The sequence below is a fragment of the Mixophyes fleayi genome, chromosome 11 (genome assembly GCF_038048845.1).
Source record: "Mixophyes fleayi isolate aMixFle1 chromosome 11, aMixFle1.hap1, whole genome shotgun sequence".
NCBI classification, from domain to species: domain Eukaryota; kingdom Metazoa; phylum Chordata; class Amphibia; order Anura; family Limnodynastidae; genus Mixophyes; species Mixophyes fleayi.
Window position 1 is genome coordinate 28,768,880 of NC_134412.1, and position 26,969 is coordinate 28,795,848.

General features: G+C 40.9%; 1 protein-coding gene across 1 annotated transcript; it reads right to left on the bottom strand.

Annotated features, from left to right (window-relative positions):
* DNAAF3 (dynein axonemal assembly factor 3) lies at positions 1-26,969 on the bottom strand. The gene is made up of 12 exons (XM_075191331.1): positions 26,819-26,969; positions 26,605-26,685; positions 24,787-24,926; positions 23,492-23,585; positions 21,382-21,539; positions 13,763-13,939; positions 12,071-12,193; positions 7,863-7,985; positions 4,958-5,183; positions 4,752-4,866; positions 2,954-3,028; positions 1-956 (listed from the first exon to the last, which is right to left on the bottom strand). Exons 2-12 carry the CDS (start codon positions 26,678-26,680, stop codon positions 779-781), a joined length of 1,485 nt encoding a protein of 494 aa, XP_075047432.1. The 5' UTR covers positions 26,681-26,685; positions 26,819-26,969; the 3' UTR covers positions 1-778.

Consider the following 26,969-nt stretch of genomic DNA (forward strand, 5'->3'; position numbering starts at 1 on the left):
AAAAACACCAAGAAACCAGTTCCACAAAAAGAATAAATAGGTAGATAAATATGTGCGTGTTAGGGAACAGGTTAGTAAAGATATGCTATATACCACAGAGAGATTACAACCAGCTCCTGCTGTGGCCGTACGTCACTTCCTATATAAATTAAACTTCTGTACACTGAAAAATATCAACAATGTAAATTAGTATGACCTCAACTTGACATCAAATGTATTATTGCATCCAAATGCTTTATATTAACGGAAAATATCTTAATTAAATTAGTAAAAATATATTTTATAGGATTTTTGCAGATAAGCAAATATGTTCTTGTTGGCGAGTGGAATCCTACAAAATATATTTGTTTGTGGATACTATTTCGGTAGTATATGTTCCAGTGCTCTCCCCAGGACAAATTAACCTTTAAAGATTGTGCTGGAAGTATAAGGGCCAAGAGTCCAGTCTAATGGCTTGTGATCTCCAGTCTGTCAGCATGCTTACTCCTGGAAACGTATTGGGGGTATAGTGGACCACACACACTGGAATAACAGTCTGATTTTGTCTGATTCATACCCCTTCCTTCAAAGAATAAATGTTGGGTTTAACAATGGTCAATGTCTAGTATCTTGCTTATGCAGAGAGTACACAGCCCTGGAATACTGCGGTTAGTCCAGAAAATTAGCTTAAACCAGAAATGGATGCTTGTGATTGGTCAGTATTAAATACGTATAATTGAGAGTGAGATCTCTGCATGGAGAACCACAGCATAAAGTGAACAGTCCAACGATCTGCAAGTCAGTGTTTTTCAATTCCATTTTTCTCTTCTACACAGTCATCCACACGTTCAAATGTAGTGATATGATCTCTCTTCCAATCAGTGTTTTCCTTGGCTGCAAATCCTGCTTCCTTTGCAACTTTGGTCACTATAGTGACGTAACTCTTTATCTTGTCCACATGAAGGTCCACCATGAACCTACAAAAAAAATAAAAATGAATTGTCTTTATAGACAAAACAATGAGGGGTATATTTACTAAACTGCAGGTTTGAAAATGTGGAGATGTTGAATATAACAACCAGTTTCTAGCTGTCATTTATTTAGTACATTCTACAGAATGACAGCTAGAATCTGATTGCTTGTTATAGGCAACATCTCCACTTTTTCAAACCCACAGTTTAGTAAATATACCCCTAAGACTCAGAAGCAACATGTAATGAAAAGCACAAATACCTCCTTTATAAGTAGTTACCAACACTCCAACCCCACTTTACCCTTAATAGGGAATCATCAAGTTGTGTACTTTTGAAATACAGGATTAAGTCTTGTTACAAAATGGAAACACCAAGAGCCCCACTTCAAGGATATTCTTAATAAACAGCAAAACAGTCAAAGAGATTTGAGCCTTTGTTTATATTTGAAGTTAAATTTTACTAAACATGCATGAAAAAGTATTCTTGCAATAAATGTTTTCCCAATCTGAAGATACTTTTCAAGGGGGTGCAAGAACATATTGTGAGAATCTAAGGGGTGCTGATGGCCAAAATGGTTAATAACCAGATGATCATGTTATTTATCTTGCTGATCCACCCCTATCAGCTAAAGTACAGTGATAAGACTAATGGAGAGAGTCTGCTATGTTGACAGCTCCCGACAACAAACTATACAATATTAAGCAATAGTATAAGACGGTGGTTCCCAAACTGTGCGCCGCGGCTCCCAGGGGTGCTGCAGGCCAGACATAGAAAAAAGAAAGAAAACAGGAACTTACCAATCCGCCGGGCGCCAGGACCCAGCAGACTCCTCTCTCCCGCAGCTGTCACTGAATATCGACGTCAGTGACAAGCTGCTGCGGGAGAGAGGAGGCTGCTGGGCCCCTGCGGATTGGTAAGTTCCTGTTTTCTATCTTTTTTCTATGGCTGGTGCCTGGCGCGGGGCAGAGTGAGAGGGATCGAGGCAGAGGAGGGGGGGGGCAGCGTGACAAGAGGGCAGAGGAGGGGGGGGCAGCGTGACAAGAGGGCAGAGGAGGGGGGGGCAGCGTGACAAGAGGGCAGAGGAGGGGGGGGCAGCGTGACAAGAGGGCAGAGGAGGGGGGGGCAGCGTGACAGAGGGCAGAGGAGGGGGGGGCAGCGTGACAGAGGGCAGAGGAGGGGGGGCAGCGTGACAGAGGGCAGAGGAGGGGGGGCAGCGTGACAGAGGGCAAAGGAGGGGGGGCAGCGTGACAGAGGGCAGAGGAGGGGGGCAGCGTGACAGAGGGCAGAGGAGGGGGGGCAGCGTGACAGAGGGCAGAGTGCCTGGATGCAGAGGGGGCAGTGCGCCTGGATGCAGAGGGGGCAGTGCGCCTGGATGCAGAGGGGGCAGTGCGCCTGGATGCAGAGGGGGCAGTGCGCCTGGATGCAGAGGGGGCAGTGCGCCTGGATGCAGAGGGGGCAGTGCGCCTGGATGCAGAGGGGGCAGTGCGCCTGGATGCAGAGGGGGCAGTGCGCCTGGATGCAGAGGGGGCAGTGCGCCTGGATGCAGAGGGGGCAGTGCGCCTGGATGCAGAGGGGGCAGTGCGCCTGGATGCAGAGGGGCATTTTTGCATACAACTAAATAAGTATTTCTGTTGTGACCTAAATACTTATTACAATTTTTTAACCCAACTACTTCTAAAACAGGACTGCTCAGTAATTATTTTGGAGGGGTGCCTTGAAAAAAAATTTGGAGACTAAGGGTGCCGCGAACTGAAAAAGTTTGGGAACCACTGGTATAAAACATGTCCTTTGCCCAGTCTTGTACGGTGTAATGCCCAGAAAATAAAATGTAAAAAAAAAAATCTAGCCCGATATACCACCAAAGCAAATATGCTCTCTGTTCCGAAGTAAATTTGCCAGGGTAGAACAGTTACTGTCAGAGCCAACTGAGTGATAATGGACATTGTGTGGAAGCCATGTCATTGCCCCAATACAAACACATTAGCCAGAAACGACCGTACTTTGTGAGTTCCACAATAAGAGTTGATTTCTTTGCAGTGATCAGCTTGTATTCTGGATTCAAATAGTGAACCATGCTAGAAGGAAAAAAAAAAATACAACATTAAGGTTTTAATCATTGAAAGAGCTGTGTATTTAATGTGCAGCAAACAGCTTCCTATGTATAGTACAATCCAAGCAGGAATGGAGGTCAGTAAAAGTTCTACATCTTAAACAGTAACAAAGCCGACAAATAGAAATATTCTGCTGCCGATAGATTCTGGCACCACCGCTGCCTTGGCAAAATAAAAAGTTGCCAAAAAAACCCAGCAGTTTTGCCTTTAATTAAATTGCCATTTTGAATATGGACGTCAGAATCCTGAAAATCAATGATTGACAAAACCAGTGTTTCTTACATTTACCCTAAAATATACACCAAGTTTTTATTTCTTTAGTTCTATCGTGTATTTGAAACAAACTATTTATCAATGTTTTATTTGTGTCCTGGTGAGTTTTGGCATTCACCATTTTAGTTATCTCCCTAGCATGCCACTGGAACATTTAGTAGTGGTATTCTTATTATCGTATATATTTGTAAGGCGCCACAGTGCTCCGCAGCGCCGTACAATAGGGAAAACAGGACATACATTAATCAAGGACATATAAAGGTAGACAAAATAAATGCAGACATGAAAACAAAGGGTATGAAGGACCCTGCGCATTAGAGAGCCTATATTCCAAGTGGAAGAGGGCACAGCTTAAACAAGAGGAGTAAATGTGTTTCAGAGTGGAGATTGGGACAGTTGTTAGGGTGTATTAGTAGGGTGTATTAGTATGAATAGAGTTATCGGGGATAAGGTCATCTCAAAGGAAAACTAAAAATAAAATATAAGATGGGTTTTCAAAGAACATCTAAATATTTGAAGGCTGTGGGAAAGACTGTTTGAGCGTGGTAGGGAACTCCATAAGTGGGGAGCAGCACGGGAGAAGTCTTGTAAGCAGGAGTGAGAGGTGGTTACCAGAGACGAGACAAGGTGCAGATCAGAGGTAGATCTAAGTGGGCGGGAGGGAGAGTATTTTGATATGAGATTTCAGATGTATGCAGGGGTGGTGTTGCTGAGGGCTTTGTAGGTAAGTGTGAGTAATTTGAATTTGATTCTGGAGGACACAGGTAATCAGTGTATGGATTTGCCAAGTGGTGCAGCAGATGTGGAGCGGTAAGAGAAAGATCAGTCTTGCAGCAGCATTTAGGATGGATTGAAGTAAGAATATATGGGCGTCAGGAATGCCAGATAGCAGGCGGTTGCAATAGTCAAGGCGGGAGGTGAGAGAATGGATAAGAATTTTGGTAGCATGTTGAGTAAGAAAAGGGCGTATTCTGGCAATGTTTGTAAGGTGGAATCGACTGGACTGGGAGAGAGTCTGGATGTGAGGTATAAAGCAGAGGGGGGAGTCAAGTGTGACACCAAGGCAGACTAACAAACAGGTAGACTGACCAGAAGGACACAGACAGGGCTGAATCAGCATCCAATTGGAAGCTCACAGGAGAGGGTACTTTACAACACTGTTAGGAATTTTAAAGCCCCCCCACTCAAGCAGGAGTTGGGGGCTACGGTAATCCGAGACCACCCAGAACAAAGCCATCAGGGAACAAGAGGCAGATACAATTTTAATATATCTATGTTAGATCACACTACCCCCCAATAGAAAATAAATAATTTGGGGTAGAGTTTTCCTTTTACAAAGAGGTGTTAATCCAAGATCAATCCCTTTACGATGAACAGGGTCCACTTGTGAGGACATGACAAACTTGTAGATTACCTGCAGGAAAAATAGACAATGTTGAACAGATTAAGGAATTTGCTCCTCTGATGAAGGCTGTTCACCCAGCTGAGAGGCAGGAAATGTATTTCCACATTGTCTACCTTGATAAAACCTGGAAAAAGGAGTTTGAAAAGGAAACACTAAATAACCAGATATGTGTAAGGCTGATCGTATCTCACACCATAAACTAAATCGAACGTTACTTGGGGTTTTGCTGGAATCCTCACAATCTGTGCTCCCATCCGTTGTTCCAGTGGTTCCCTCTTCCTCTTGGATCGCGGTATCCGTTAGAGAGCTAGCAGAGGAAAGGGGACGAGATGTTCCGGCTCCATTCTCCTCTTTATTTGTGGTTGGCAGAGTGTATTTCTGTCCGGTAAACAACTCGTGAAACATTGATGTGATATTGTACTGAGATACATCTTGAGCTGTCTGGGGTTGAAGAAAACATGTTGCGATTAACATTTCCACCATCATACGTTACAATGTTTCCTTTATTGGTTGCTATTTAAAAATTTACTTTTCGGAACCTATAGTAGCTGAAATATGTCCATCAGAGCTTATATACAGCGTCATTTAATGTGAGCGGCAATGAGACCGAGTCCAGACAACAAAGGGCAGATTAGGCCTGAAGGAGGTTAAGTGATGAGGGTGGGCCGGCTTCAGTGTTTAATCAATGGGCGATATTTGTTACAGTTTAGCAATAAGTAGAGGGGTTAGGGAATGGCCAATAGGGTTGTAAAAGGACAGAGGCCATACCTAAGGAGATTATATGAATTTAAAAAGTAGGTCAGGTAAAGCTAAGGACTGTATGCTGTGGATCTCCAAAACTCCCAACTAATCACACCAAAGTAAGTGGAGAATTGTTCAGACTACTATGCCACCATGACTCTGGATTTAAGATAAGAAGTTAAATGCGGAGTGGTTATGGTATTGTGATAAAGGTTTGACTGCAGATGAGTCCCAGCAAGGTAACGCGCACTGCAATAAGCATCCAATGGATGGTCATAAGGATACCCCCTTTTAAGTTGTGCTTCAAATTCATGACACCTCTCTTGTGGAAGTATCCATGTGCAGAGCCAGGGGAGAGGGTGGGTGGGATACCCAGTGCCTGGGCACCCCCCCAATGGTTAGGATTTGTGGCTGGCATTTGCAGTGCTGTTCTTTACATCAAATTTTTTTAAAAATGTTTATTAAATAAAGAGGGAACCTCTTTTTCCCCATGTGTCTTTTTGTCTGGGGGAAGAGAGGGGAGGGTACCAAATGTTAAGCAGCTTATATTATATGCAGCGGATACAGCAGTAACAGAGCTCTGGCAGTGCTCATAGAACTTTCAATTAGAGCAAAGTAATTTTGGTGCTAAACTCTAAGCAGAACAGTGACATTAACCAAGAAACAAAATTCAGTGTAAATGCACCAATAACAATCACCCCCTAATGTCAATCAAGTATGATATTTAAAAAAAATATCTTCTCTTGGATAAAATCTATTCTTTTGGGATCTGTCATTGACCACTGCCAAGTATTCAAGAAGAGGTATTCGCTCTGTCAAGTACAATAATTTAAACAAACAAATTGAATACATGCATCTACTGGTTGCAGTATCAATAAAATGTTATCGCAATCAGGCTGGTCAATGTCATTTGCACAAACACCAGTCAATAACCATGTTCCTTTTGACAAATATATCAATTTAAACGTTTTATTTCCATCTCTACAAATTAAACTGTACACAGCCTTGAAATATTTAGGTTCAATTATATATAATTAAAGTTACCTACATCACATATCATTTGTTGCTGAATTGATTTTTCAGTGTAATACCCACTGCTAGATCGGAGATGCAGAAGAGAGACCAGACTGCTGGGGCTGTACTGGCTGATCCTGGACTGCAGAGACTACATCTCCCCCATCATGCTATGCTGTGCAGGAGGAGGAAGAAGGCACCCATCCATTGGGGTCCCTGAAGCAGGGAGCAGAGAAGACATAGGGGAGCTTGGGGTAGTGCAGCTCAGCAGGATAGGAGGAGCAGAGTGAACAGGCCCCAGCAGAGAGGTGTTGACTGCAGATGCCTTCCTGACCTCGATGTGGAGAAGATTCGGTGTCCAGGTTTCCTGTTATGATGTCCTCTTCCAGTGCCTGAAGGCGTTCAAGCTGCAAGAGTGTGCCCAGTATCCATACCAAATACGCTCTAGAGCAAGCCTGTCCAACCTGCGGCCCTCCAGGTGTTGCAAAACTACAAGCCCCAGCATGCTTTGCCGGTAGACAACCAGCTAATAGCTGGAAGGGCATTCTGGGACTTGTAGTTTCACAACACCTGGAGGGTCACAGGTTGGACAGGTCTGCTCTAGAGCATCTGGTCCAGTCGCAACAATCAACAAGTCCAGCTGCAACATGTTGCAAGGCAGCCAACTTCCACAGTATAAACCTTTGCATTCCCTCCCCCCCAAGGACTGGCATCTACCCAAACAGTGTGGTTAAACCTACAAACTCGTGTTCAGTCTGAGCAATACAGAGGTCAATGGCTTTTATCCCTGACAATTATGTTTTGCCAAGCCCACTGCCATTATCCTATTTTGTTATGCCCCAATAGAAGTGCCAGGTGGCTTTTTTCCCCATCAATCATTTGTGCGTCTCCCTCCCTTACCAGGCACTGTCCAGGAGTTGGGTGAGGCTTCCTCAAGTTGACCCCTGGTAGGATCTGTGAAGATATTACTGCCCTGAGGACAATACCTCTTGTTAAAGGAAGAGCTACGGCAGCAGGCTCTGGGCTGAGCAACAGCAGCTCTTCAACCACGGCCAGCAGTTCCAGAGCAGCGGCTTCAGAGGTACTTCGAATGGCGGCTCCTGAATGTAAATGAACCCAGGACAGATACCGACTGCACTGGAGCCCAGGGTAAGCCCATCCTGTCAGATACCTTTTAAGGTTGTACTTTCTGGACTACGTTTTTAGTTTCAAACAGATTGAGGTCTTGTCAAATTCTTCCAAGTATACAAAAACACACTTATACACTGCATATGCACCTTCATTATTGAAATACATTTCAAAATATCAAATGTGGGAATTAAAAGACACCAAGACAGGCAGACAGCTGTGTATAGATGTAGATACCTGTGTCAGCACGCCATTAGCAGTTCTCAACAAGCTCTTCTCATCGGTCTCTATTCCATATGCTATGTAAGGACTGGTAGTGAGGTCTCCCCAGTAACCTCGAGCCCGAACCTTCCCACATCTCTAAGATAAAAAATAAAATAAATAATATTATGTAAATACATATTATAGTTACAGGTCAAAGACATCAGTTCTTACATTTATTTGCTATTCTGAACTGCAGGAGCTGCTCAAGCTTGAGAGGTAGAGAAACACTGCAATCACCATTACACAGCAGGCAGGGAGAGGTGAGCGGAAGCCAACAATCCACACGGACAAGCTTCCCAGACGGAAGACCTGCTTCTTACTAAAATACACTCTGTCTTGTGTATTAGAACATGCACCACAAAATACATACTCCGAATGCAATCCTTAATTTAATTTTCGATAGATTAATGATATAGTTAATATGTACACAAGAGTAATGAAAAGGCAATGCATTATTGATTAGAAACCTAACCAGGGGCCATGCTGCCGATTCCTACAACCTGGGTACCTGACGAAACAAACCCTGCTTTAAAAATAATTTGAGCCACTTAAATGCTGACCTGTAGGGAAAAAAAACCCCCCACAACTTTTACAATCAGTCTTTACTAGCTGTGAGCCGCCATGCCTGAAGTGGTCTCACATTTGGTAGTATTCCGCTATATATAATCAAGAGTAAAGAATTACGAGGAGAAAGCTCAGCTTGAACTCCACCCCCTCCCATAAAACCGCAGCGCTTATTCTAATCGCTCCAATGTTCTGAAACGCACATGCGTCATAATGCTCACACAGGGGTTCAAAAGTGATCATCAAATGTACGTCAGAGCACCAGAATTACATTGAGTGCCTGCTAAAGAGACTATTTAACTTTTTTGTTTAAAGACCATTGGTATGCCAAAGCTGCCTCTTACACTGTAAACCCCATTTAAGTGTTTAAAAGTGCTTTCATAATTTATTATAAAAGTACTATTCAAAGATGCATGCTTTGAAAGAGCCAAGACATTTTCCATTGCACTACCTAAATGAAATAAGCAATTTCCAAAAAAATAGGAACAATTATAGCAACACGACAATTGTGTTAGAGAGAATGTTTTTTATTTACTTGAGGGGTGGGGACTTACAATAAAAATACAATATTTAATGATCACAAGCATAGCAAGTTTCTATTTATGTGCACATACTAAGTAGTATTATGTGGTGCATGCCAAACTATCTCAGGGGTTCGCCAATCAGACAAATGAATGCATTCTATAATAGATCTAGTTCACTCCAATGTGATAATGTGCCTCTGTAGAGTGACTGAAGTGTCCTGATAATAAACAATAGTTTCCCAGTCAAAGACGGCAATTTTGTCTCCAGAAAGAACCAGGGCTCTTAAAAAATTATATGTAATCAGAAAACTGATTAGGGCTCTAGAAATACAAGAGACTTTAAATGCATTCTAGTCCTCTTACAATAACTTAAACTAACACTGTGGATTACTATTTGTGGCTATTCTATAGAACGGTTTTAAAATATATTTAAAATCGACACTTACGTGGCACATAAATTCAAATTTTCTGAATGTTTAATAATCCAAGACCTTTCACTAAATGTGTCCATACATGGAATAGTCTAAATACTTGTGATTTCAAGCATGCACATTAAAAAGAGGACTTGTATAGGAATCCTATCTGCCCACACACTCAGCGATACAATGGTTTTAAAGCAATGTGCAATGAAAAATGATCAACCTTGGTTTTGTGACCTTTAAAAATAAAAGGACAAGAAGTGTGCCACTGTGCTATATTAAATGTTTATTACAAACTGTGTGACTGTAATTTAGTCTGCAATTTATTCCCACTAGACTCTCCCCCTCATTTAAAGGGTCCCAGTGGACCATCCTCTTTACATCCATTTTTCTCCATGTTCCTTTTAACCCATGAACCATCCTTTAAATGGATTTCCACGTGTCATATATCCCTCTTTCCCCATCATCATCATCATTAACCCCTCACCGATCTCAATCACTGATGGGAAAGTCTTGCTATAGTAAGGACCAGTTTTCTCCCACACCTTGGGGAATTTTAATCAGTCCTCGAGGACATTACGGTTTGTGGCGAAACAAAGTTTTCCCAAATGCTGTCCACTTCATTCATAGACAAACGCGTTTCACTGGTTTCCACTCTTATTATAGCTTGTTTTTAAAAATCCAATGCTCATATTTGTGCAATTTAACCTTTTTGAAATTACTTTATTAAAGCAATGTGTTCAGTTTTGATGAAGACTTTTTTTTTTTTTTAAATCAACTCTTCTATTAGGCAATTCTGTGTGACTCTGCAGAAGAGCAGCAGCTTGGAGTTGAAAGCTATCACAGCAACGTAGGCCAAGAAAAGGCAAGTTTTGGGCCTATGGATTCCGTGTTTATTTTAGAAGTAATTAAGGAGGTATATTATAGTGGCAGCTAAATGGTTTATAAAAAATAAGTAAATAAATGGAAGTTATGAGTTTATATGCAACTCTTTTGCCCAATTAGCAGGAAGACATCCGGTTACCGAGAGCCTAAGAAACTGGATCATTATAAGCTTGTGGTGGAACCAACTACAATCACTTTGTGAATAGTCCCAAAAATGGCTACCAAGTTATTTTTGGTAGAACTTTCCAATACAGATAGCATAATACATAAACAACTCTTGTGGAGGGTAAAACACTCTACATAGTTTAAAATAAACTAAAACAAAACAAAAAAAACCCAAAAACCTGTTTCCTAAAGTTTTGGTTCTAGGATCCAGCACATACCCCAACAATGTTTAATGAGAAAAGACAGATAAGCAACCAAATCCCCACCCAAAAAAGCAATTGAGACACATAATGTGCACCTAGGGTGCGCAATCTGCCCATGGATGGGGTGTGGTCATCCCGCAGTGGGAGTGACTTGTGATTAAGCCTTAATGTCAGACTAATGCTGATGCGATTAATAACCCACTTCACATTATTCTATCATACAGCTCGGGCTTTCATCATGATATGATAAGATGTATTGATGGTTTTAAGTTTTCCAATAATTCTAAATTAACATTTACATACAGTATAAAAACAATACAAACATTATAAAATAATAAAAAACACAAAACAAGTAAACTTAAACCTATAATTAATGACGTAATACAATATAATAAGGTTGAGGTAATTTGACATTTATCATTCTGTCACCTTGGATCTGCCCTACACCTTTTTTTACATACATATATTTTATCCATCATCTACTGAGACTACTATATTTTTTAAATCAGCTCAACTATGTAGCCGGCATGGTTACACAGTGCCCAATTCCTCAACCGAGTCCCAGCACCCGCTACCTGCAGTTGTCCCAGTTCTCCTTCATTTCGCTTACACGGCCACAGCAAAAGCCAGGGCTGAGCGTGCTGCCAGGGGGTGGTGAGTGATCGTTCAGACCATAGGAAGCAGCAAACATGGAGATAGCCGCTTCCTAATTGTGCATTGCCTCAGGCCTAGCTCTTCACATGGGCTGTATATAATAAGAATAGGTCTACAAGAAAATGTCCGGGAGCCAGGGACGTCTAGCCACCTTACAAAGAAGTTTAATTCCTATAAATGCCTAACCACATTCTGTGATACTTTTTTGCAGTTTTCACAACTCTATTTCCTTGACACCAGGAGATACAGAAGAGGGTGCGGACAGCCCCACAGACACTCATTGTTAAGCAGGTGGTGTCAGGAAGAGCAGAGTCTCCGGCTTCTGTGGAAACTGAATGAAGTATTTGATTATACAGGTTATAATAAGAGTGGGTATTTTTCTGTGTGCATGCCATTTAGCATCAACTGCTCTCAGCCCATAACAGTGATCAAATGGTACATTTGGGGTCAGGCTTACAGTAGAACGCAGAAGGGAGATATTTTATTTATTCCTATATTTTCTTAATACATTATCCTAGTTTGAGTATTGCTATTTTTGAGATTCTAGAAACCATAACTCTCCTCCCACTGGTTATGGTTTCCTGATTTGTAGAATTTAGTTTCAAAATAGTTTTATAAGCCGCCCTCCAATAGAGTCAAGAGACGGACTACACAAAATGGACTACGCTAGTTATTGTTGATATAGTGGTCTGTTACACTACAATAGGTTATTCACAAAACAGTATAATCTGATTGCAGCACAAAGGTTATACACTTTAAATACTCACATGTGGCACAGTCATATGAGAAGAAAGAGTTTTATTAGGAACATCATAGACTCCTTCACGTATCATGAATGCAATGCCTTTTTCCCTCCAGCGATTGTAATCAGCGGCATTAATCGCTGCTGCCTAAAAGACATGGAATGGTAACTGCATAAAATGGAAACAGGGTAAAAAGACACTCAATACAACTTCAAAAGAAAAAAACAAAACAAAAAACATGAGAGATATAGATATATATATATATATATATATATATATATATATATATATATATATATATATATATATATATATATATATATATATATATATATATATATGTGATGAAAGCCGCTTTCACTATGTTTACGATATTTTTTTTTTGTTATCTATAAAGTAAAACCTAAATTTTGCAAATATGAATAGGTTCAGGGGGCAATGACCCAGCAGCCTGCTGCTTATACGGATGGGGCACTATAAAACGATGCTGTAAATCACAACACTATTTACCCCGGCAGGATTACTGCGCAGACCGCATCACCGACGCACTGTAAACGCAGGCGGCTGGAAACGCAGACTTTACTCAATTGCTGCAGATGAAGAACCCGGCAGCGTCCGATGACGTCACATTGGAGACAGACTGTCATCCGAGCTCTTAAGGTAGTTAATTTAAGGAGGCGCCACCTGTACAAGGTTCATTACTAAGCCATATACATTGTACAGGCGGCTCCTGCCGGGGGAAGTAGTGTCGTGATTTACAGTATGGTAAAAGAGAGTACTACCGGCTTATACAATGTGCTGAGCGCAGACTTGTGCTGCAGGTCTCCTTTTGTGTATTCAGCCTTCTGCTTAAGCACTTTCCTAGCTATTGTTCCTGCTGATTGACATAGGACACAAGTTAATTTATTGTAAACAAATACACTTACATTTCATTCAGTAATTAAACCCCAAGAAGTATTTTTTTTCCCTCTTTAACTAAAAGCTCCATCCAGATAAAAAAAAACAAAAAAACAAAAAAAACCATAATTAGGATAAGTATCCAATTTTCCTTTTCCAACTTACATGAAATGGAGTCGTTCCCTAAGGTGATACGGTCACACCATTTTACTAAATAGTTTGTGTACAATATCTTAACATTTTTAATAAGAATTATGATCTTCAATTATTTGTTAAGGCTACAAGTAAAATGAAGCCGGTGTAGTAGTAAAGAGACACCAGGGGGTAGATTATCAAGTCTTCTAAAAAGGTGGAGGTGTTGCCTATAGCAACCACATTCTAGCTACAAGTTTTCTATAACATTCTACACAATGACAGCTAGAATCTGATTGGTTGCTATGGGTAACCTCTCCACTTTTATTTATCCCTGGCTTAAGGCTTTCCATTAGAATCATGACCTTTTAATAAATGGGATTATACATACACATCCATAGCAGTGCTAAATACACACACAAATCCACTAAACTGTCTTCTGTCACAGCCATGATACTTAGTTACTATACTTATCCCATTCTCCGTTCCCTTTGGTTCCATTGATGCTGAAAACAGCGGAGACCTACTACAGGGGATTCCATGTTTCCCCTTACGGCCTGATACCTGCCTCTAGGTTATATTCTGCACAAATGGTCCATAATCTGCAAACCACCTCTAGTTCTGAAGTATGAACAGGTAAAGGAGCTCGCATGAAGATGGTGTCTGAAACAAAACAGAGAAACGTACCCCTCTGTCATGTAGCTTCATGGTTAAATCCCAGTCATAGGCTCCTCTCCTAGAGTCATAGCGTTTGCCCAAAATCTGCCGATTCTTCACATCCCAATATCTCTCAATAGGGAAAAGTTTGGGTTCGGGCGTCTGCCAGAATTTAAAGATGTATTCCAGCTCATCCCTTTCTCTGAACTGCAGAGGGGATAAAAGACACAGTATAAAGGGTATGACATAGAACACAGTGATAAGTGTGAAACCTTTTGTCTCCCCAATTCAATACATTATATGCAAATCACACAGGCACATATTGCAGACTTGCCAGCATTAAGGTTATGTCCTCCGGAGGGGGGCGTTGTGGGAGGGCGAGAGGGGGGCGGGTCATGGCAAATCGCTTCATTTTGGTCCCGTCCCAGCAGCGAAAGCGACATTGTAGGGCAGGGCCAAAATGCTTGCGATTCATAGCAAGTCACGTCACTGAGGCTCCCATCCTGGATGTGGGAGAAAGGCCCGCTCTCCCGGGATGTCTGGGAGACTCCCGAATTCTGTCTCCTGGGAGACCAGGCATGACAGATTAGGTGATTCAGTACATATTCTATGTACTACAATTGCATCAATTACACCTGTTGGTGGAAGTGGGGCCCATAGCAAGACAATAGAATTTAAATATTTTTTGCAAAAAAAAGCTCTATTGGGCTATGCACCCATCGTTACCATTATGCATTTAACAAGCTAAGTGCCTGTAAACTAATGTGAAAAGATTCTGCAAAATAAGATCTAAATGACGCATGAATGTGTTTTGCTCCATTTCAGTGCATCATGTCAACACAGCTGAGAATTTACATCTAAAACCTCATATCGAAAAACATACATGTGGTTTATGTGCGTTTTTAAATTGAGTTTTGACAAACTCTAGAGTTTGGAGCAGAGGAAATAAAAATACACAAAACATTTTTACGTTTGCATGTAGCACAAATGCTGAACAGATTTTTAGAGTTGAGCTAGGACTTCCAAACTCTAAATCTGTCAGCACATTTTACATTTGCCTCCCCTGTAGCACAACACTGAACATTTGCCACAATTTATATCAAACTGACAAGGTTAACACACATTCATGTAGTGACATTCCCTGCATTAGGACATACCTAGTAGTTGAATTTAAGACATTCCCTTCTAATACACAATGACAATCTGTCACAGGAGTAGGACAACTACACTTATTGATTCTCCAAGCCTATACAATGTGGGGGTGAGATCAAGAAGCTGAAGAAAGTGAGAGCATTAGATAGCCGATGGGGGAATAAGTACATCACTATTTGTAAGTCAGCTTACTGGTCATTTAACACTATACTGCGGTTTGTCCATGTTGCCCAATACAGATTTGTGCAACCTGGTAGTCAAGAACACAAGTTCATACTTAGTTCTCCATTTTTGACCTCCCATCCTGGAGATCCCGGACTCCGGAGGGTAGCATGATCATGTGATTTGTGTCATGACAGCCCAGATGGGAATCGCCTCCACTGCTGTGTGAGGATGCAAATGGTCCTGCACCCTTCACAAGAAAGATTAGTGGGATCCGGGAGTAGGTGCTGGCTGGGGAGCACCCGGGCCAGTCCCATAGAGGGCTACCTGCATTATGTTTTCCTTTCAAATGTTCCTTATACCCCTTTCACACTGCCTAAAAGACCAGGGGGTATATTTACTAAACTGCGGGTTTGAAAAAGTGGAGATGTTGCCTATAGCAACCAGTCAGATTCTAGCTGTCATTTTGTAGAATGTTCTAAATAAAATGATAACTAGACTCTGATTGGTTGCTATAGGCAACATGTCCACTTTTTCAAATCCACAGTTTAGTAAATCTAGCCCCAGGTCTAGCTTGGTGTGAAAGGGGTCCCCTGCATCTACCCGAATTGAACCCAGGTCTTTTGGAGGGATACTCCCGGGTAGCCTGCAGTGTGAATGGCGAGACCCAAGTTTTTTCAACCCGGGACCCACAGTCTACCCAGGTCTGAGGATCTGTCCCCCGGCAATATCCCGGGTTCATATACTCAGGATATTGCCGGGGTGACAGTCTGAAAGTGTTATAATAGGCTGCTGAGCCGAGTCTCGCCCCAGGGCTAAAGCCCTCCCCTGTTCAGGAGGGTGGCCTAGTCTCCGAGGGGCAGAAGGACTACCCAAAATTTGTGAGTCTCCCAGACATTCTGGGAGAGTGGACAAGTATGAGTTGATAGGCGCCATCATTTGTTTTTGTTTGTTTGTCTAGTTTTATTGGAATCTGCAACTTTTGGATTCCTAGAACAATGTAAACACGGACACTTGGGGTCTCTGCTTAAAAAAATAAGGTTGTACACCACTGACCTAGTGCACAATTTAGAGAGCAACAAACATATCAAAGGAATACAGATTACTACGGCCATCATTATACACCAATTCCATAAACACTGTAATGATACAAGGGCTGTTTGAGTACCATTCTTAGTATAATAATTCAACACCAGCATATAAGACACTTTAAACCATCTCTCTAATTTTCATGAAAAGGCTTTTAGGCAGGAGCTGCTGATCCACTTCGATATGGAGACAGAGGCATAGAAGGTAACAAATAATGTCCCATTTGGCTTTGATGAAAGCCTGTTTAGTCCATTCTTGTGTGAAGATGAAAGCAGGCACTTCAGTATAAAGCAGAGCTGGAGAGGGATAAATTAGTTAATCTGCAAGTCACTGCAATGGCAATAAAATGAGTTAAAGTCATGCTTTTGGAACTTTGAAACAGACGTTATCAGTATCAAAAATAGAAAAAAATAAAAATAAAAAAAAAAAAATTCCCCCAATTTTTTCTCAATATATGTTGGGAGAGAGAGGGGGTGGCAAAAACAAAAAACAAAAACACAATCTCCCAACATAAACAATTAGCTTTGGGTTCTTTGTTTGTTTTTGGTTTTTTTAAGAGTTTGTTGATTTCAGGGATGTCCCAGTAATAAAATCACCAGTGCTTAGCATATATACGCCTAAAGTTGCAGTTATTGCTTCATGTTACAGTGCCAATTAAGATTTCACTTGGATCAGCATCCGGGTTGTGAACCTGCTCAAATACAAACCATTTCTATATTGGAAATGGCAACAGAAACATTCATTTTTAAGCTCAAGTAATTAAACAGCACATGTCAGCCACCCATGCTATCCATCCAATTCCAAGTAATGGACATCCAAAGCAATTGATCCCATATTCCTGCCAGGAAACATTACAATATTTTGCACAAGCTCTACTGTCAAACCCCACTCTGGCCATTTCACAGTGTGCACAGGTATGTAAGCTAAACATACAGGGGGGGGGATCATGTAGATGGATTTGTGACCAAACGATAGCAGGAATTTATGTACGCATGACAGACTGCATTTACCTGCATATGCTCCATCAGGCGCACAGTGAATGTGTCAGCTTTAAAACACCAGCATGTACTCCATGCTTACCTCTAGTATTGTCCTTATACATCACGATAACGGAGAAGGCAGAGAGTTGTGGCTTGATGTTGCTAGGTTAATGTGACTCACATTTTATGCTATTTGTACACAATATAATAATGTAACAAAAGTACATAATAGAAAAATATTGTATTGAGTTAGTTACCAAATAAAATACAGTTATACCACTTTCATACTGCCGCCCGGCAATATCCCTGGTTGTTAACCCGGGATATTGCCGGGGCACAGGGCAGTATAGATAAGAAGATTCCCGGGTCGGGCGGGTTCATACTGCACCTGCCCGACCCGAGTTTTAGAAAAAAAAAAAAAAAAAAAAAAAAAAAAAAAGTGTAAAAAAATGATTTTAATTAATAAAAAAATACATAACAAATGTTTACTTAACTTATTTTCAGCCAGCGGTGTCTCCGGTGCGTTTCCGGCTGTCAGGAGGACCTCTGGGTACTAAGATGACGTCATTTCAAGTCCATTAGAAATGACGTCATTTTAGTACCCAGAGGTCCCCCTGACAGCCGGCAACGCACCGGAGACACCGCTGGCTGAAAATAAGTTAAGTAAACATTTGTTATGTATTTTTTTATTAATTAAAATCATTTTTTTTTACTTTGGCATTTTTTTTTTTTTTACAGTATGAATGGCGAGACCCGGGAATTACACGGGTTGCACCATTCATACTGCAGGTGAGCGGGGTCCAACCCGGGAATTACCCCTCGCAAAATCCCGGGTCTAAGTCCCGGGATTTTAGACCTGGGATTTTGTGGTTGGACTATTCATACTGCACCAAGACCCGGGTTTTTCAGCGTGCCCCTGCAAAAACCAGGGTTTTTGGTGCAGTATGAATGGGGTATTAAATGCAAGTTACACGGAGTGAAATTAAACAAACATCTGTTTTCACCTTTAAAAATCCAATGAGAATATTCTTTCCTGTTGCAGTGCAAATGGAAACATCAATTAAGTAATGCAAATTGACAGCCGTGACTTCATATAATATAGCAGCCACATGATCCAAGTATTGTCAGCTGGAGAGGTCAATCCATAGTCAGCCAATCAACAACCTCTAGCTACGGCTACCGATTGTACCAGCAAGAGATCCTGACAGGTGTACATCCCATGCAGTCTCTCCAGTGGTAAGGAGTCTTAAATGTCAGACAAAAACTTCAATCCATAAAGTATGTATTTGTGGTGTACATGCGTGGACAGCACTACATGAGCTCCAGGGTGTTTATGAAACAGGCACAAATGGTCACATATTCTTAGAAGAAAATCCAGCTAGAAATGGTGCAAAATCACACCTGTGCACAAACAAATTTTATTTCTGCATGAGGGGATAATACTGGGCCGGTGGACAGCAGGGAAGCCAGACAGGGGAAGCGCCTCTCTGGCACGGTGCCCCCGCCTTGCTTACCACGTTCCGCAAGCCCTGCTTTCACCCATTACAACACTGCTGTTCAGGTATTTACAGAGACACAAACGTTTAACAATGGGCCATCATGCTCAATACTATTAAAATATATTTTATTGGAGTCTATGGAAATTGGAAACACTACTGCCTGACTTTGCCTCATTATAAAAAAAATAAAATAAAAGGGAGGTATGTTCTGTAGAATACAGGCATGGGTTTTTCAGAAAGATCCCCTATTTTCCCTGTAATGCTGCACTTAATTACATCCACGGTTGCTTCCATACTATTACATAAATAGCAGGAAAAAAAAAAACCCAAAAAACATTACCAACCAAAGGAGCGGTGCCTGTAGCCACAAAATGATTAAAATGTGACTAACAGGAGCACAAGTACATTAACACAAATCTACATCCCAGGTTTGGCACGGAGCTGGGGTCATTACACTACAGTGAAAGGTAGGATATGAAATTAGACAAAAATGTACATCATGCCTGTTAGGTGCAATTTCATTTCATCAATTTCAAAACAGAAAAATACCCCTCTATCTTGATTTTTCAATCAATACTATTCTGCACCTGCCTGATCTACAGAAACTAGTGGTACAAACAAGAGTTTGATCATTGGCCACTGTGCAAGAGTAATGCGTGGACCTCTGGGTGCAGAAGGTCTCCTTGACTCATAGGTCCTTGTTCACTGCGCATCTATGGTAGATTTGTACAAATGTTTCAGCTGCAATCTAAAAACAGGTTTTGGCAAGAACCAGACATCACAACCACTAGTACAGGCAGGCTTATATGCAATACTTTATAGATATGAGATTTACCCTGCCAATCATCATCAGCTATTCATATACCACCAGTATTTCCGCAACGCTGCATAGAGAAGTCACTCATATCAGTTGGAGGGGAGACTACAGTCATGGCCAAAAGGTTTGAGAATGACACAAATATTGTTTTTCACAAAGTCTGCTGCCTCAGTTTTTTATGATGGCAATTCGCATATACTTCAGAATGTCATGAAGAGTGATCAGATGAATTGCAATTAATTTCAAAGTCCCTCTTTGCCATGACAATGAACTTTATCCCAAAAACATTTCCACTGCATTTCAGCCCTGCCACAGAAGGACTAGCTGACATCAGGTCAGTGATTCTCTCGTCAACACAGATAAGAGTGTTGATTAGGACAAGGCTGGGGATCACTCTGTCATGCCGATTGAGTTAGAATAACTGACTGAAAGCTTTAAAAGGAGGGTGGTGCTTGAAATCATTGTTCTTCCTCTGTTAACTATGGTTATCTGCAAAGAAACACGTGCAGTCCCCATTGCTTTGCACAAAAAGGGCTTCACAGGCAAGGATATTGATGCTAGTAAGATTGCACCTAAATTAACCATTTATCAGATCATCAAGAACGTCAAGGAGAGAGGTGTTCAATAGTTGTGAAGAAGGCTTCCAGGTGCCAAGAACATCCAGCAAGCGCCAGGATCGTCTCCTAAAATTGATTTAGCTGCGGGATCGGGCACCACCAGTGCAGAGCTTGCTCAGGAATGGCAGCAGGCAGGTGTGAGTGTGTCTGCACGCACAGTGAGGAAAAGACTTTTGGAGGATGGCCTGGTGTCAAGAAGGCCAGCAAAGAAGCAAATTCTCTCCAGGAAAAACAATATTCTGAAAAAGGTTCAGGGATTGGACTGCTGAGGACGGGGGTAAAGTCATTTTCTTTGATGAATCCCCTTTCAGATTGTTTGGGGCATCTGGAAAAATGCTTGACCAGAGAAGGAAAGGGGAGAGCTACCATCAGCCCTGTGTCATGCTAACAGTAAAGCATCCTGAGACCATTCATGTGTGGTGTTGCTTCTCAGTCAAGTGATTGGGCTCACTCACAATTCTGCCTAAGAACACAGCCATGAATAAAGAATGGTACCAAAACATCCTCCAAGAGCAACTTCTCCCAACCATCCAAGAACAATTTGGTGATGAACAATGCCTTTGCCAGCATGATAAAAACACCTTGCCATAAGGCAAAAGTGATAACTAATTCGGGGTTTAAAACATTTAACTTTTGGGTCCATGGCCAGGAAACTCCCCAGATCTTAATCCCATTGAGAACTTGTGGTCAATCCTCAAGAGGCAGGAGGACAACCAAAAACCCACAAATTCTGAGAAACTCCAAGCATTGATTAGGCAAGAATGGGCGGCCATCAGTCAGTATGTGGCCCAGAATTTGATTGACAGCATGCCAGGGCGAATTGCAGAGATCTCCAAAAATGAAGGGTCAACAGTGCAAGTATTGACTCTTTACATAAACTTAATGTAACTGTCAATAAGTTGACACTTATGAAAAGCTTGTAATTATACTTCAGTATACCATAGCAATATCTGAAAAAAAGGTCTAAAAACACTGAAGCAGCAAACTTTGTGAAAACCAATACTTGTGTCTTTCTCAAAACTTTTGGCCATGACTGTAGGGTCAATTTTGATAGCAGCCAATTAACCTACCAGTATGTTTTCGGAGTGTGGGGGGGAAACCGGAGCACCCAGAGGAAACCCACGCAAAAAAACCGGGGAGAACATACAAGATCACACACAGATCAAGCCATGGTTGGGAATTGAACTCATGACCCCAGTGCTGTGAGGCAGAAGTGCCAACCACTAAACCACCGTAAATGAGAGTGCCTTCACTTTTACTCAAGCCAGTGCAATATCCAGATGACCGATCCAATATAGGTGTGTTTTACACATGTTACTGACGGTATAGGTACCTTGATGAAATGCATATTCAGAAGCGGGAGGACACTCTGCTGGTACTCCGGGTCAGTGACGAAACGAATGAATAGCACACACTTCTCCTGCAGGTAAGCCGCTGTCTTACAACGGATTAGACTGTTTCCAAAAAGCTCAAAAAACAATTCACACTTCTCTGCAAAAAGGAAAATGTGATACTTGACGACAAGACAAGAATGCTTCATGATATGGATATAGACTTATATTTAGCAGAGAGCATGTTGCCATTTGCATAAATGCATTTATAACTATAAGAGACGCTGCTTGTCTTATCACTACATATCAAGCAATCTGACATCAATGTGAGGTTATTAACTAACCCACTTCAGATGCGGAGATAAAGTCTAAAGCAGTGTTTCTCCTCAACTCCAGTCCTCAGGACCCTTAACAGTGCATGTTTTCCATATCTCCTTGCTTAAGCACAGGTGTAATCATTACTGACTGACACATTGTAGCAGATCCACAGGTGATATAATCATTTCCCTTGTCACCTGGAAAACCTGCACTGTTATGGGTCCTGAGGACTGGCGTTGAGAAACACTGGTCTAAAGGCATCAGATGATAGGCAGCCATTTGTTTTGGTCTTACCAAACATTTGAAAAACACATCTTTAAAAAGGACAAGGCTACATTTATATTCAGGAAAAGGAGTCTTAAACATATAGGGTCTGAGTCATTAAGGCAAAAAAATGTAAATGTTCTCTGGGACAAACCATGTTAAAACTTAAGGGGTGCAAATTAGTTTATTATTTTGCACATAAGTTAAATACTGGCTGTTTTTTCATCTAGCACACAAATACTTGTTAGCTTTATTATTACACTGAAATTTAAAGTTGATCTAGGACATGTCCTACCCCAAGTATAAATCTGTCCCAACATTTTAAATTTACCTCCCCCTCCAATGCAACATGGTTTTGCCCAAGTGCAAATGTTACTCCTTTTTTATGCTTTGCTCTCCTTAATGACTCAGGCCCATAATGTGTTTAGATTAGTAATGCCTCAGTCTAACTCCCCTTTAAATGTTTTGTTTATACAGTTGAATGTACTGAAACTTTATCTTTTAATTATAAAAGGTGCCACAAAAGGTCCACAGCGCCGTACAACACATTTACATTAGTATACAATAAACAAACAACAAGGATCTATATATAACACTACATGGAAAACAAAATTATACATTTACTATTTAACAAATAATATACAGATAGGCAGATCACGTTTTATACAGGACAGTGAGTAAGAGTGATGGTAATGTCCAACATGAAGTAGGTATGGGCTCCAAAAAACAGGGCTGGGGAAAGCAGGTCTATTGGTACAGAGGGAGATGGACTAGTACTGGGGTAGGCAACCTGCGTCTCTCCAGGTGTTGTGAAACTACAAATTCCAGCATGCCTTGCCACCCATCTGCTGGTTATCAACAGGCAAAGCATGCTGGGACTTGTAGTTTCACAACACCTGGAGAGCCGCAGGTTGCCTAAGCCTGGAGTAGTAGAAGGAGAACATGTGGAAAGAGTGCCCTGTTTGGAAGACCTTACATCCTAAAGGGAATGGGAGACAAATAGGAGGATAACGAGTGGGGGAATAGAGGTGATCGTTGAGGAAAAGGGGTTTAGTGGGAGGGCCGACAGGTTTTAATAAAGAAATTAGTTTTAAGTGCATGCTTGAAACCTTGGAGAGTAGAGGATAACCCGATAGTTCTCCCACTCCATATTATGCTTTCAATAAAGTAATGATTTATAATATTCAGGCAGCTTCTAAAACTAGTACAAAAACGTCACAGGCTACCATTTGTAACTACCTTTCCCGGTGTCAACTCTTTGAGCAAATTTGCTATAAAAAAAAAATAAAAATAAAAAAAAATGTATAAAAAATTAAAATGAAAAACATCCTTCAATATAGTCGTGATTTGTATTAATTGAATTACAGAACAGGAAACACAGGACGACAAAACAGTCCATGCTTTTCTTTATAATCCGTTCTGACAACGTAAGCGACGTTCTAAATGTGCAGAGACAGATGCTGACCTTTGTATCTCATTTAAAACGTGGCCAGATATGAACTCTGTTTGACATGTACATCTCCGTCTTACCTTGTAAACCCATTTGATCTGGATTTTCCAGTGCTAAAGTCAAGAACAACATTTGTCGAGCCAGCAGCTCCAGGTCACTCTCGATTATGAAGAACTAAAAAAAGTGAAAAAAAAGGTGCAAAAACGAAAAATGCAAAAAAACATTTAAAGAAGCAGGGAATACTTATGTAAGCAAAGTAATATCTGGAATAAGACATCAGAATTGACCCAAGGGGTGATCTACCCACTGCTGTCGCTCACAGTAGCACATCTATGCTGCCTCCTACCGGTCATTCATCGTAGGAGCAACTCCTCTTACACCGTCAGTCACTACGCTATAGCGATTAGCAGAGGAGCGCAGGGGACTTGTGTCTGCCTGTACTCCTTCTGCAATCAATTATTGTAGAGGGGACCAGTGACAACACTGAAGGGCTGCCTGACTTATACCCACATATTCTGGTTTCTATGAATTCATAGGGATATTTTTTTACCAAGTTGCAGATTTGAAAAAGTGGAGATGTTGCCTATAGCAATCAATCAGATTCTAGCTGTCATTTTGTAGAATGTACTAAATAAATGATAGCTATAATCTGATTCGTTGCTACAGGCAACATCTCCACTTTTTCAAATCCGCACTTTAGGAAATACACCACATAGACTAGATTATCACAAATATTAGTTCAATCCACAAAATAGTTGCCTCCACTAAATGTAGGTGACAATTCACTTTAAAACCTTCCCTTTTCCAAGACCAGTAAAATTGTTTAGATTTAGCCATTTAATTACACATAGGGTGGAAAATGTTTGAGAAATAGGACATGCTGTTCCATGTAAAGCCATAAACATTTGGGGGCAAATGTATCAAGCTGAGAGTTTTCCTGTGGGTTTGAAAAGTGGGGGTGTTGCCTATAGCAACCAATCAGATTCTATCGTCATTTTGTAGAATGTACTAAATAAATAATAGCTAAAATCTGATTGGTTTTTCAAACCCGCCGGAAAACTCTCAGCTTGATAAATTTACCCCCTGGTATGTGGATCCTAAAAGTGGCTCTGATGGGAGAAAAACAGTGGTATTGCACTTATTTGGGCAGTGACTAAACAATGTTTAGCCATCCTTCAGTGTTTTACCAGAATTGGCAATTTTGTGATGTACAAAAATAAAAGTTAAAAAAAAAAAAAAAACACACATGAAAAAAACCAAACACCCCCAACAACCAAATACATTCAAAAGTGCTTGGACGATATTAAACTGGACCCTACAGAAAAATTAATATATTTTATAGAATGGTGTTAAATTATTGTGATTAGATACTAACATTAAGTCTTCTCTGCGGCCAGCGACGGGCCTGGCAGATGGTTTTTAGAAGATGTCTGCCATCACCACATCCCACCAGCAGGATATTCAGTTCAGGGATGTCATCAGAAGTAGACAAGTGTTGAAGGGTATTCTGAAGACCTAGACAACAAAAGTAAACACTATTATCCTAAATGTAAAGAAGATTGCAACTATATTGAACTAATGGGCCGTTCAGAGGAACATTTAGTAGAAATTTGCTTATGGGGTGTTAGACTGAACCAGATGTGAGCAAAACTGCTCTGACTATCGCACAGGAATCAAGAACATTTTATCCTGGAGCCAGAAGGCTGTTGGTGTCCAGATGAACAGCTTTGGAAGCCACAAGTCAGTGCAAAATGCTGACCCACAGTTTACAACGTTGGGTCATCAGAACAGCACAGGTATCAGGATAAATAACCTAGATATCTACACTGCCTTCAGAGCAGTTTACTCATGCAGTGTCCCATACAGAATCTAATGTGAGCAAATTCATGCTAAATGCTTCATTATCTGCCTGTCTGCACAAGCCCTAAAGGGAAAGATGTGCATCCAATTAACACTTGTCAAACAATTAATCAAAATCCACTTACAGACACAGGTGTTTTAGCCATGTGCTCTCTCTTCAGCAAATAAAACTGCTAGTCCAGGCATAAAAAGAAAATTCAGCACTACGGCTGGTTTGGTTATGTCATATGTGACCTTGCACTAGCAGCTACTGTGCCAAACTAGAGCCAACTTTAACAAGCATAAAACAGCTTCCAACACTAGAACCTTGTCATTAGCAGCACATCTCTCAGGCCAATATGGATCAATATCAGAATGAGACAATTCAATATAGATATCCCTGGCAGAGATATCAAATCAGATCTCCACCTTTAGGCAGCCGTTCACCCCAGTTATTTCCCAGAAGTAATCTGCTCCAGGATAGTTAATTGGAATTAAGCCACGACTGTCCATTGGAAAGTGTCAAATTATCTCCTGTTTCACAGAGTTGTGTTGGTGTCACAACACATGGATGTAAAAATTGCAGACTCACAAAGAATTACAGCATAAGACTGGGGAGAGCATTCTGGTTTCCAATACAGATAGGCTCAGTTGGCTTTCTAGCAACACTTACACATTGAAAAACTATACATGAGCAATGTCTGGCAGACACCAGCATTTGTGTACGACAAAAATATGTAAATAAATTTACAATTTGTCTCAAAATTGTAGGATCAGCAAAAAACAAAAACAAACAAACAACAAAATGCATTAAAAACACAGAAACCTGATGGTTATGGTTGAACTACTGTTATGCTGCCCAATCCTATATTAAGTCAGGTACACTAAGAACGGCACCCACAAACCATGTAGCACATACAATTCCATTTAAGTAATAGTACACACTACAAAATTAGCTTATGTGGGACAGTAATTAATTTATAATTAACAAATAGTACCACATCTGCCAACCCAACTCTTTTTTTCAGTGCAATCATTCTTGTTGGTTGCTTTTTTCTTAACTGATGTGTGCATTGGACTCCAATTTATTCAGCACAGGTGATTTCAGTTAGAAAATAAAATTGTAAGGCTGAAATAGACACCCACACTGTGTTAATGAGGATAGAGTTAACTGATGGCCAACATTAATTTACATTATGTCCTCAGCTCCAGCATCATATAAACAGCCACACAGTTCTCAAATACAAATCCCCTGGACAGACATTAATTCCATTTAGAGACATGATGACCAATATATAGGACACAGATCCTGGAGAAGGACAATGTGATTAGCAAGAAACAGTCAGAAACTCACACTGCATCTGAAGGTCTAACGCAGGACTGCAGCCCCATAAGGTAGGATAAACCTCTCCACTAACTGCAGCAGCCATGGACACTGAAAATGAACATAAATAAATCACACATGTGACATATACTTGACCTAAGAGTTAGCCAAAAATGACCTTTTGACCTCTTTGGTGTTTATTTTAAGCCAAAACATTGCTCAACACATATAAGAGGATACTTACAAATGGAGTGTTATAAGGAGTATAATAACTACCTAAAGTGAAGACCACGAAACTACCACAACTGCAGACAGCCGTTTAAATTAGCACTGTGACTCCTACAGCTCACACGAACGTCCGTATCATGCAGATGACTGTCCAATACAAAGCTAAG